The following is a 13,184-nucleotide window of genomic DNA, read 5'->3' on the forward strand; positions in this document are numbered from 1 at the left end:
GCACGGGCCGCAGGAAACAATAGAGGCCGCGCGCGCAGAGCGAGCGCTCGTCGCCTCCCCGTCGATCCTGCAACGCACGACCCTGGGATCCCCCCCCCAGCCCCTCCCGGCTCGCCTACCGCCATGGCTGACAAGGAAGGTGAGTGTGCCGAGGCGGGCTCGGGAAGGAGGCGCGGGGTGGCGGGGCTGTGTCGTGGCTTGTTACGCGGCCTAATCCGGAGAGCAGGCCCTAGTCTCTCCGGCGGGGCGGGCTAACAGCGTGCTGGCTCCTCCGGAGCGGATGCGAGACGACGCCAGCTCGGGGCCCGGGCGATGGCGACTCTCCATCGATCCCTCTGCCTGCCGGGGCCCGTTGCGCAGGCCTCCTTCTGGGTTTGGTGGACTTGGTGCCTCGAAGCCGGCCGAATAACGGAGTGCCTGGCTCGGCTGGCCCGAGGACTTCCGGCCGTCCGAGGCGGAGAGCTGCGTTGGTGCCTGCGCCCTGGGAGAAATTAAGACGAATCTCTATTTCGGTGTCAGAACCGGGGAGCCACGCCAGTGGCTTTGAAGAGGTTTGCTCGCTTTCCGTTTCTGTCCGCTAACCTCATTTGTTTTTTTAAAAAATATTTTAGCTGCCTTTGACGACGCGGTGGAAGAACGTGTGATCAACGAGGAGTACAAAATATGGAAGAAAAACACCCCTTTTCTTTATGATTTGGTGATGACCCATGCCCTGGAGTGGCCCAGTTTAACTGCCCAGTGGCTTCCAGATGTTACCAGGTGACACCAATCTCTTGGATATTACTTCTTTGGTATTTCAGGTCTTGAGTTGGTCTTCCATGTTTCGTTTTTTTTCTCCTGCCGCTAGAAGGGGCATGTGATCAGAGCCTCTGAGTGATGTTTATTTTCCTCGACCAATAAGTAGTAAGGGTAGAAAACAAGAAGATAATTTTGTAATTTACTCTGCTGGAGAAAAGGATTTCGTCCTCAGCATTGAGTCGAATTGCTATCTTGTAACTGTCATCGACCGTAATGTTACAACTTGACAGATTTCAGAAGTATTCTGTGTCCAGTTCGTTCCACAAAACATTTGAATTCTCAGTCATTTGTGATATAGCAAGGTAAATCCTGCCTTCAAGAAATCCCTTGGTTGAAGGGGCGGGTGTTTGAGCTTTAGATAAGGAGTTGAGGTAACACCTCAAGAGGGCTGAAGGGGTGTGATGTTTAGTGACAGAGTGCATACTGGCAGGGACTTTGATCCTTGAGTCCTAGCGTGAGGTTGCATACACAAAATATTCTAGCTAAGTGAAACATCTGTCAATACCAGCACTGGCTGGCAGAGGGAAGCGAGTGGCGATACAGAGATAAAGGTGAACGTCGACTGTTATTGATGGGAACTTGGCATTCTTTTGTAACTCTGTAAGATGTGTACAGAATCCGGCTGTGAGACTGAGGTCAACAGCTCATAGAAATTGGGAGTGAAGAGCTGTGTTTGAGGTTGCTAGGAGTTGAACCTTGTGCATGGTAAGCAGGCAGTACCTCTGAGCTACATCTCTGTTCTCTGTGGAACAGGAAGTTTTTGTGTGTTTTACTAAAAACTAAGAATGAGGCTGCTGCCTATGCAGGGATGTAGGTGAAAGTGGAGACCTTTATTTGAAGGGTGCTGTGCAGTCCACGCAGACACCTGGAACATTTTGCAGTTGGAACTTTTTAAAATGTAACCAGGTTCAGAATTAGTTGGGAACTCAAGCTTAGTAGAGTCATTTCTATCTGTTCTCATGGTCATTAAACCATTGGTTCTGAGAGAGCTTGTGGTGGCGCACAACTGGAACCCCAGCCCTTAGGAGGTGGAGCACTGAGATCAGGAGTTAAGGCCACCCCTAAGTTTGTTTATTTGTTTGTTTTTCGAGACGGGGTTTCTCACGTATCTTTGGAGCCTGTCCTGGAACTAGCTCTTGTAGACCAGGCTGGCCTCAAACTGAAGAGATCCCTCTGCCTCCCGAGTGCTGGGATTAAAGGCGTGCACCACCACTGCTCGGCATTAAGTTTCTTAAATATCGAGTATTTTTCACTTCAGGTTGGAACAATTCTTCATAATGTTGTGGTATTTAAGTCTAGCCCAGCCCAGTATTAGTTTTTTGTCTTACTGAATTGAACCTAGGACCTCTGGATACTAATTTAACACTCTCTAGTGTAGATATAGTGTATATCCTCTAGCTGTTAAATTCCAGTTATTTTGTGTCTGTCATGCAGTCTATACTGCCTAGTATTTGTGTGCATTACTAATTACTCCTTACTTTATAAAGAAATTTATATGTACGGGTGTTTTAGTTTATATGTATGGGTGTTTTAGTTTGCTTTCTATTGTTGTGATAAAAACATGACCAAAAACAGCTGGGGGGTGGGGGCATTTCACCTTAACAGTTTATAGTCCATCATGGACCCCTGGAAGCCAGAATTGAAGCAGAGGCCATGGAGGAGCACTGTTTCCTGGTCTGTTCGGTTTGTTTTCTTAACATAACTCAGGCCCACCTGCCCAGGTACTGCTCATGGTGTGCTAGGTCCTACATAGATCATTAAGCAAGAAAACACTCAAAGTTGCCTACAGGCTAGTCTGATGGAGGTAATTCTTCAATTGACATTTTTTTTCCTAGATGATTCAAGTGTGTGTCAATTCACAGACTAACCAGCACAGGGTTTTTTGTTTTCTCTTGCGTGTACTGGTGAGACCAGAAGAGGGTGTCATCACCTGGAGCTCCAGTTCCAGACAGTTGTGAGCCACCACATGGGTTCTGGGAACTGAACCCAGGTCCTCTGCAAGAACAGCAGTGCTCTTAACCACTGAGTCATCTCTCCATCATCTACTCTAGGCTCTTTAAGGAGTTGTGTCTGTGTGCTTTTATTTGTTTTGAATTTATGTGTATGCATATTTTGCCTGCATATATGTGTGTATACTATGTGCGGGTTTGCTGAGGCCAGAAGATGGCATTGGATCCCCATGGGTCTGGATTACACACAGTTGTGTGCCTCCGTTTAGGTACTGGGAATTGAACCAGCTCCAGGGAGTCATTTGTAATCATCTCAATGTTTCAGATGGGAGCGTTTGTAGAATGCTTACTTGAATATATAAAGCATTAGTTTGGGCAGGTGTTACACTAAATAAAGCAGTTGTGAGGACCGCATATCAAACCTCAGCACTGGTATAAATGCCAGATGGACATGGCAGCACACCTGCAATTCCAAGAGGCAGAGACAGAATCACTGAAATAAACTAGCTATACTAGCAGGACCAGTGAGTTCTGGGTTCAAGAGAGTGATTGTCTTTGGTCTGTCTGGAGGAAAGGAGTCAAGAAGGAAACCTTTGCCAAGTTCTGGCCTCCATATGTACAAGCACAGTACATGTATACATACTGGAAGGAAGGAAAGAAAAAGCCAACTCTAGATTCTGAGGGAGGTCCTTGCAGGTATCCTGGCAGGGAAGTGAACCATGTGATGAGGTAATAATGAAAACCTTGTCCAGATTAACTTCATCAACCTGGATCCAACTTCAAGAAGTTGAATGCCAGGAGGTTCATTGTCAGCATTAAAACAGTACAATTTGGAGCTGGGCAGTGGTGGTGCATGCCTTTAATCTCAGCACTCTGGAGGCTGAGGCAGGCGGGTGGATCCGAGTTCAAGGCCAGCCTGGTCTACAGAGTGAGTTCGAGGACAGGCTCTAATACTACTGAGAGATGGCTCAGCGGTTAAGAGCATTGCCTCTTCTTCCAAAGGTCCTGAGTTCAATTCCCAGCAACCACATGGTGGCTCACAACCATCTGGTGCCCTCTTCTGGCCTGCAGGCATACACACACACACACACACACACACACACACACACACAGAACATTGTATACATAATAAATATAAATAAATATTTTTAAAAAAACAAAAAAATACAGTACAATTTGGGGAAAGGTTTCCAGGCAACAATCAGTCCAATTCCATGTGTGCAATAAGGCACAGAGTTTGACTACATAGAAATTATTTTACAAAGTACATGCAAACATGAGGGTGGGTTCTATAGCTAAATGAAACACCTATAATCTAATGTCGTCTCTGACTGATAGCATAGAGGTCAGCAGGCCATAAAGTTCTTTTTAACCTAAGGATGGATATTGGTCAAGGGAAAGAAGAGTCTAGAATTCTGGGGAATTAGAGTAAGGTCTGTCCCTACAGGTAGCAAAAAGGTCACCAGGTCATTAACAACCTCCACTCTCCGCTTTCTGGGTGCAGCAGGTATTTGGTTTGTATGTTCTCCATTGAGGAGTCACCCTGAATGATTTACATTCCTGATTCTCTTAGTGGTTCTCTGTAAAAAGCAAGAATTATCCCCACTTCCAAAATGTTTGGAACAGAGTATTCTATTCAGTAACTTGCTCTGTAGACCAGGTTGTCTTTGAATTCAGAGATCCACCTGCCTCTGCCTCCCAAAGGTGGGCTCTACCACCACCCACCTAATGTTCTTTTTCTTTGGGGGTTATAAGAACTCTTGCATATGACCAGGCACAAACTTTACTGTGGGGTTTTATGCCCTAGTTTCTCCTCTCCTCTTTTTGTCTCTTTCATCTCTTAACAAAGTTCTTGGTAAACAAGACTCAGGCAGTTTTCTTCTCACCCATTGTAAAGGGTGTGTAGTTGACTTACTTTTTTTTTTTTTTTTTTTGGTTTTTCGAGACAGGGTTTCTCTGGTTTTGGAGCCTGTCCTGGAACTGGAACTAGCTCTTGTAGACCAGGCTGGTCTCGAATTCACAGAGATCCGCCTGCCTCTGCCTCCCGAGAGCTGGGATTAAAGGCGTGCGCCACCACCGCCCGGCTAGTTGACTTACATTTTTATTCCAATAAACTGGGAGAAGAGTAAACTTCCCTAGAGTAAATTTTTTTTCTTTTTTAAGTTTTATTTATTTACTATGTATACAGTGTTCTGCCTTCATGTATCCACACAGGCCAGAAGAGGGCATCAGATCTTATTACAGATGGTTGTGAGCCACCATGTGGTTGCTGGGAATTGAACTCAGGACCTCTGGAAGAACAGCCAGTGCTCTTATCTGCTGAGCCATCTCTCCAGCCCCCCTAGAGTAAATTTTAAGTTTTTGGTCAAGTTAAAAAAAATTAAGTGCTGTATTTGTGTTCTAGCCTTAATAGAGAGCTATTAAAGTAGGAAATAGACTGGCAAGTCGACTCAGTGAGTAAAAGTGCCTATTGCTAAGCTTGACAGCTTAATTCTGGTCACCTGGATCCTTGTGATGGAAAGAACAGATCCTTATTTGTTTTATTTCTGTTGGAGGGAGGTGACTGTGCATTCCCAGCGTGGGTGGTGGGTGGATGCTCAGGGTCTTCTGGAGCTCGAATTTCAGGTGGTTGTGGGTCACTTGGCATGGGAGTTCGGAACTGAACTCAAGTCCTCTGTAAGAGTAGCAAGCACTGTTAAGTGCTGAACCATCTTTCTGGTACTATTTTTTTCAAAAGAAAATAGGGGCTTCGGTAATGACTCGGTAAAGTGTTTGCCTTGCAAGCATCAGGACCATGCAGTCGATCCCCAGCACCCATGTTTAAAAGCAAAACAAGACAAAAGGTAGAGTGATGGCATATGCCTGAAGTCTCTCAGTGATGGGAAGATGGGAAGAAACCCTTGGGCTCCACAGCCAACCTTGCTAACCTTATTGGTGAGCTCTAAGACAATAAGGCAAGCCTAGAATTAGCAGAGGTGAATAGCTTTTTTTTTTTTTCTTTTTCGAACTAGGGTTTTTCTGTGTACGAACCCTGACTGTCCTGGAACTCAATGCAAAACCACCTGCCTCTGCCTCCTGAGTTCTGATACTAAAGGCCTGTGCCACCACAATCAGTCATGAATAGTATCTTAAGATTTAGTGACACTTAATTGTCCTCTAGTATCCATATGCATGTCTATTTAAGCACATGGGGCTGGTTTTGGTTTTTGTTTTTTGAGACAGGGCTTATCTTTGTAACATCTGGCTGGCCTTGAATTCACAGAGATCCACCTGCCTCTTCTAGTGCTTGGGATTAAAGGCGTGCCCATCACTGCCTGGCTTGTTTTTTTTTTTTTTTTAAGTAGGAACTAGTCCTCAGTAATGTTGTCAGGTGTACATTACTGACTTCATGATTTCTTGGGTTACTAATTTGAATAGTGATGATTTGTTGTTATTACAGGCCTGAGGGGAAAGATTTCAGCATTCATCGACTTGTCCTGGGAACACACACATCGGATGAACAAAACCACCTGGTGATAGCCAGTGTGCAGCTCCCTAATGATGATGCTCAGTTTGATGCCTCACACTATGACAGTGAGAAAGGAGGTAGGACTCTTGAGGATGAAAGAAGTAATGGTGTATGGGTTATGGCTTTCAGATCCAAATTACATTGAGGTACACAATTTAGTTGGGTGGCCTCTTATGTTATTGGGAAAACTAGTTTGCAATGAAGAGTAATTAACACAAAACTTGGTTCTGTGTATTTGCTATAAGCTGCCCTGTATTGGTCATGGTGGGATTTCTGCGGTTAAGGGAGCAAAGATCTACCATATGTTTTTTGTGTGTATTCTCAACAGGAAAGACACTGACCCAAAGAGACAGAAATTAATTCATAGGGGATTGCTACAATTTTTTTGGTTTTTCAGCACAGGGTTTCTCTGTCGCCCTGGCTGTCTTGGAACTCGCTCTGTACACCAGGCTGGCCTCTAACTCACAAAGATCCACTTTGTCACCACCACCTGCCACCACCACCCCCTTTTTTTTTTTTTTTTTTTTTTTTTGCTTTTTATGTTTGAGTGTTTTGCCTGTATATATGTGCGCCACTTGTGTGTGGTGTCTAGAAAAGGCCAGAAAAGGATCGAGTGGAGTTATAGGCATTTGTGAACCACTAGAAATTGAACCCAGGTCCTTTGCAAGAGCAGCCAGGTGCTCTTAATCACTGAGCCATCTTTCCAGCCCTACGTCTTATATGTTTTACAAGCACAGGTAGCAGAAAGATCACAAGTTGCAGGCCGACTTGGGTTCATAAAAATTTCTTAGTGAGGTGCCTGGAGAGATGGCTCAGAGGTTAAGAGCACTGACTGCTCTTCCAAAGGTCCTGAGTTCAATTCCCAGCAACCACATGGTGGCTCACAACCATCTGTTATGAGGTCTGGTGCCCTCCTCTGGCTTGCAGGCATACACACAGAATATTGTATACATAATAAATAAACAAATATTTTTAAAAAAAAATTCTTAGGGGTAACTAGTGGGGGGGATGAGAAATGCTAAATTATACTTGTTTGTTTGTTTGTTTGTTTGTTTTCCTTTTGGGGGCAGGGTTTCTCTAGTCCTAATTGTCCTGGAACTTGCTCTGTGGACCAGGCTGGTCTTAACTCAGAGATCCTTCTGTCTCTGCCTCCCAAGTGTGGTGATTAAAGGCTGCACCACCACTGCCCAAACACTAAATTATCCTTAAGCGTTTAAAACAGTAGCGATGATGTGGTATTTGTTATATTCATAAAAATATTTTCACAACCAATTTAGGAGATAACCTAAGATAACTGCTCGTGAATACTTTTTTTTTTTTAACCAATCTCAGTTTTCTTTATGGCCCTCATACCAAAACATTAAAAAAGATAGGGTCGGGCTGGAGAGATGGCTTAGTGGTTAAGAGCATTGCCTGCTCTTCCAGAGGTCCTGAGTTCAATTCCCAGCAACCACATGGTGGCTCACAACCATCTGTAATGGGGTCTGATGCCCTCTTCTGGCCTGCAGGCATACACAGACAGAATATTGTATACATAATAAATAAATAAATATTTTTTTAAAAGAAAGGTAGGGTCATTAGAGTTTCCTTGAATAAAACCTGTCTTAGACAAAACAAAAATAGATCATGGATTTTTTTTTTCATTAACATTTATGCTTAATATTTCTCGATGAGCAGAAAGAACCCTTATGTGTAAATTTATTTGGGATCCAACTGTTGGCCAAGATAACAATTGTGTTATTTAGTTCCTGGTTATTCCACATTTAATCTTCTGTGGTACAGAGTGCAAAATAGGTTGTTAGGGTAATAGTCAACTACAATTTTGTGTATTAAAAAGTGATTAGTTTTTTGAAAAGTTAGTCTCTGGATCCCAAAGAAAACACTGACTTTCAGAGTGAGGGTGGGTGAAGATCCCATTTGCCGCAGTTTAGCTATGTGCTTGTTTTGGTTTGGTGTTTGGTTTTTGGTTTCCAAAATAGTTTCTCTGTGTAGCCTTGACTGTCCTGAAACTTGCTTTCTTAGGTGCTGGCCTTGAACTCAAAGAGATCCATTTGCCTCTGCCTCCCAAGTGCCCTGTGCCACCACGCCCAGCCTAGCTTGTGGTTTTAGTATAAGTCGTTTAACCTGAGTATAGTTCCTGTCAGTTAAATAAAGTGTCTTTTTTTTTCCTATTTTAATGATTTCCTGGGTAATTGAACCCAGTGTTTTGTGTGTTTAAGGCCAAATGCTCTACCACTGAGCTACATCCTCAGAACTAAATGAGATAAATCTTGTCTGAATTGTATTTCGAGTGGGGGTTGTAATTCAGTGGTGGAATACTTGTACTAGCATATCTGAAGCCCTGGATTCGGTCACTCATACAGCAAAATAGATGGGCTTTTGTTGTTATAGGTATGAAAAGTTCGGATTACTATTGCTTCATGTATAAATAGATTTTAAAGTAATATAGACACTATCCTTTTCTCTATAAACTAATCCCCCGGAAAGTAGTGCTAATACCATACCTTGTTTTCTTAAAGGAGTCCACATATAAATCACTCATTCAACAAATGATGTGAATGGGCATGATTACACACTCGTAATCATAGCCCTCCAATCTGAGACAAAATGCTCGCAAATTCAAGACCAGTCTGGGCGACATAACTGACTCCTGTTTCCAAAAAAAAAAAACAGGCCAGTGAGCTAGCTGAGCAGTTAAAAATCATTGAAACCCATGGTAGGAGAGTTGCTCTGTCACTTCTATGCATGTGTAGAAGCATGTACACACACACCCACATTGTGTGTGCAGTAAGATTTTTTTAAAAAAGGAATTAGAGATATAACTCAGTTGGTAAAATGTTTGCCTGACAGGTCCTGGATTCTAAACCGTATCTGGCATTATATACTTGGAAGATGGAGGCAGGAGGGTTGGTGTTTGTTCATGGGGTGAGGGGGGTTAGTACTTACTACATGGAGGTGTTTTTCTTGGTGCCTGAGATGCAGTACAAAATGTTTGGTGTGAAAAAAAAAAACAACAAAAAAACAAAAAAGCCGGGCGGTGGTGGCGCACACCTTTAATCCCAGCACTCAGGAGGCAGAGGCAGGCGGATCTCTGGGAGTTCGAGAGCAGCCTGGTCTACAAGAGCTAGTTCCAGGACAGGCTCCAAAGCCACAGAGAAACCCTGTCTCGAAAAAAAAAAAAATGTTTGGTGTGGGTTTATAATTTGCTTTTCTGACAGTAGATTCAATAACTTCCAATCTCATTTTGCATGCAAGTGAGTGTGTGGGTGCTGGTGAACGTACCAACACACTCAGAAGAGCCTTCTGCCATTTGCCATTTTTCTATTTAATCCTTTGATACAGTGTCGCTGAATTGGAGGCTTGCCCAGTCAGCTAGACTGCTTGTCATTACACCCTAATCCTGGTGTTACAGATACACTCAAAGTCATGCCTGGCCAGATCTCATTATAGATGGTTGTGAGCCACCCTGTGGTTGCTGGGAATTGAACTCACGACCTCAAGAACAAACAGGCAGTGCTCTTAACCCTGAGCCATTTCTCCAGCCCAACATATCTGGCTTTTTATGTAGGTGCTAAGGATTCAGACTCTGGTCTTCCTGCTTTCTGGGTAGCAAGCATTTTACCTTCTAATATTTATTTATTATATTTATTTATTTATTATGTATACAGTATTCTATCTGTGTGTATGCTTGCAGGCCGGAAGAGGGCATCAGACCTCATTACAGATGGTTGTGAGCCACCTTGTGATTGCTGGGAATTGAACTCAGGACCTCTGGAAGAACCATCTCTCCAGCCCCATGAGCTCTTTCTCTTTTAGACAGATTGGATCTTATGTAGCCCAGGGTGGCATTGAACTCACAGAGACCCCTCTGCCTTTATCTCTCAGGTCATGGGACTAAAAGTGTGTGAGCCACCATGTGGTTGCTGGGAATTGAACTCAGGACCTTTGGAAGAGCAGGCAATGCTCTTAACCACTGAGCCATCTCTCCAGCACCAAGCATTTTACCTTCTAAACGATCTCTATCCTCCAAGCTCATTTTATTTATAAACTTAAGGTTCTAAGTTTGTGTCTATTATATTTTGGTTGTTTTCAGGTAACTGATAACCCAGGCTGGCTTGAACTTGTAATCATCCTTGCCTTCACTTTGACATTCTGGGAAGGATTGAGTTAACAAACCTGACCTCTGCTATTTTGTTAATAAAAACTGTACAAGCCGGGCGGTGGTGGCGCACGCCTTTAATCCCAGCACTCGGGAGGCAGAGGCAGGCGGATCTCTGAGTTCGAGACCCGCCTGGTCTACAAGAGCTAAGAGCTAGTTCCAGGACAGGCTCCAAAACCACAGAGAAACCCTGTCTCGAAAAACCAAAAAAAAAAAAAAAAACTGTACAATTATGAATTATTAACTTTTCCTCTAATGCCCTCCAACTTTTCTGTCCTTCTTTGAAATGCCTTCCCCATTCCAAGATTTCAAAATATCATCTGTTTATTCCTAGTACTTTTAACTGATAAACTTTGGTCTTTGTTTATTTTGCTGCTCTGTGTGTGATTAGAATTGAGTCCCATTCCCTGAATGTTTCTCTTACTTTGCGGAATTGGGGGCAGTATGCTGTCTACCTCTGAGCTTCTTCCTCTGACTAGTTTGGTTTTGTGTGTTAGTGTAGGTATGTACCCTCGTGCCAGGTGGGAAAGGATTATCACAGGTTCAAGGCCATCATGATCTGTGTATTGGGATCCTGACTGAACTATCTCAAAACTTCTTTCTCCCCAGAAATAGTAGCAAAAAAAACAAAACCAGTAATATGAATAACAGCTATGGATTTTTAAATTTGATTATCTCATTACCCCAGGGTTACACACCTTATTTCCCTTTTATCCCTTTGCCAATAAGCGGATAGGCTTAGTACTTAAATGTGGGGGAGTGGTGACTTCAATTAATCCTATCAGTGATGGGTACAGTTATGTCTAATAAGTTTGTAGCACAAATTCTAATTGTTCTTAATAAAGAACCCAGAGTCAGATATTGGGGGGTGAAATCTGAGAGGTCAAAGAAGCATAGCAGACAGCTACTAGAGAGACCTTTAACCTCTACCAATGCTCAAACCCAACAGGCAATCCTGTAACCAGACTATTTATTTTGTATACAGTGTTCTGTATACAGATGGTTGTGAGCCACCTTGTGATTGCTGGGAATTGAACTCAGGACCTCTGGAAGAACCATCTCTCCAGCCCCATGAGCTGTTTCTCTTTTAGACAGATTGGATCTTGTATAGCCCAGGGTGGCATTGAACTCACAGAGACCCCTCTGCCTTTATCTCTCGGGTCTTGGGACAAAAAGTGTGTGCCAGTACTCCCTGGCCTCTAGTGGCTTAGCTCTGCACTCCGATCTTCAGGCAAGCTTTATTTGTTAAAACTCAAAATACTACTACATAAGTCTCTTAGGATTGTGTCTCAGTGATAGAACACTTGCTTAGCATCTGCAAGACTGTGGGCTCCGTGCCTAGCACCACAGACACAAAAAGAAAGATGGTTTTTGAGAGATTACTAGGTAAATAACTTCTCACCTAAAAAAGGAAATGCATTATAAAAATTCATGAGTTAAGTATCATCATTGATTGTGATAAAATAATTTGGTTATTTGGCTTGTTAAAATATATTGGTGTTAAAATACATTCTTTGAAATTCCACAATGTTTATGATCCAGACAAGTAACTTTTTTAAAAATCAGAGTGAGGGAGCCTTGTTAGGCCATAGTATTGGTTAAGGGCCAGCAACCTTCGAGGGTGCTGGAAATGTTTTGTTTAGTTGGTTGGTTGGGGGAGGGGACTTTGCATTTTTTCTTACCTTTCGTTTTTTTACAGTCTCTGTGGAGTTTAGGCAGGTCTGAAACTCCCTTAAGTAGTCAAGGCTAGCTTTGAACTGGTGATCCTCTTGATTTAAGCCTTTTGTTTTTGGTTTCTCTATGTAACAGCCCTGGAACTTGCTTTTTAGACAAGACTGGCTTTGCACTCACAGAGATCCACCTGCCCCTGACTTAGCCTTTTAAAAGGGGGTTTCTTTTATCATCTTTACTGTTTTAATGTATGAGTGTTTTCTCTGCATATAAGTCAGTGCACCCACCACATGTGTGCCTAGTGCCTGTGGAGACCAAAAGAGGATTATCAGAGCCTGTACAAGAGGCAGCGGGCTGCGTTCCCAGCGCACAGCCGCCCAGCTAGCTTTACTCAAAATAATTACACGGAAACTGTATTCTTTTAAACACTGCTTGGCCCATTCGTTCTAGCCTCTTATTGGCTAATTCTCACATCGTGATCAACCCATTTCTAATCTGTGTTGCACCACGAGCTGGTGGTTTACCAGGGAGATTTTTTTTTTTTTATTTAAAGTATTTATTTATTTAAGTATACAGCAGGCCAGAAGAGGACACCATATCTCATTACAGATGGTTGTGAGCCACCATGTGGTTGCTGGGAATTGAACTCAGGACCCTCGGAAGTGCAGCCAGTGCTCTTAACCTCTGAGCCATCTCTCCAGCCCCACCAGGGAGATTCTTTACCTGCGTCTATGTTGGATGGGAAAATCATGGTGACTGCCTGAATCTGCTTCTTTCTCCCAGCATTCTATTGTTTACTCCGCCTACCTAATTTTCTGTCCTATTAAAAGGCCAAGGCAGTCTCTTTATTTAACCAATGAAATTAACACAAAACAGATGACTCTGCATCAAGAGCCCTTGGAACTGAAGTTACATGTGGATGCTGAAAATCAAACTCTGGGTCCTCTTGAAGAGCAGCCAGAGCTCTTCATCAGTGAGCCATCTCTGGCCCATGGGAATGTGTTCACCGTGGTTTGCATTCCCCTGCTATACACATGGATAAAGAGTTACAAAGCCACAGAGTCTGTTCATTTTTATTCTGTTGGTACTGTCCTTTAGG

General features: G+C 43.3%; 1 protein-coding gene across 1 annotated transcript in view; it reads left to right on the forward strand.

Moving 5' to 3' along the window:
- The window catches only part of Rbbp4 (RB binding protein 4, chromatin remodeling factor), a 25,214-nt gene continuing 12,030 nt past the window's right edge, over nucleotides 1-13,184 (forward strand). Inside the window, exons 1-3 of the mRNA XM_041651721.1 lie at nucleotides 1-139; nucleotides 612-759; nucleotides 6,187-6,332. Coding sequence (XP_041507655.1) covers nucleotides 124-139; nucleotides 612-759; nucleotides 6,187-6,332 — 310 coding nt within the window. The 5' untranslated portion in view covers nucleotides 1-123. The remainder of the gene's footprint in view (nucleotides 140-611; nucleotides 760-6,186; nucleotides 6,333-13,184) is intronic.

The sequence above is a fragment of the Microtus oregoni genome, unplaced genomic scaffold, assembly GCF_018167655.1.
Source record: "Microtus oregoni isolate MIOR12 unplaced genomic scaffold, Mior012 000005F_ref0000423, whole genome shotgun sequence".
NCBI classification, from domain to species: domain Eukaryota; kingdom Metazoa; phylum Chordata; class Mammalia; order Rodentia; family Cricetidae; genus Microtus; species Microtus oregoni.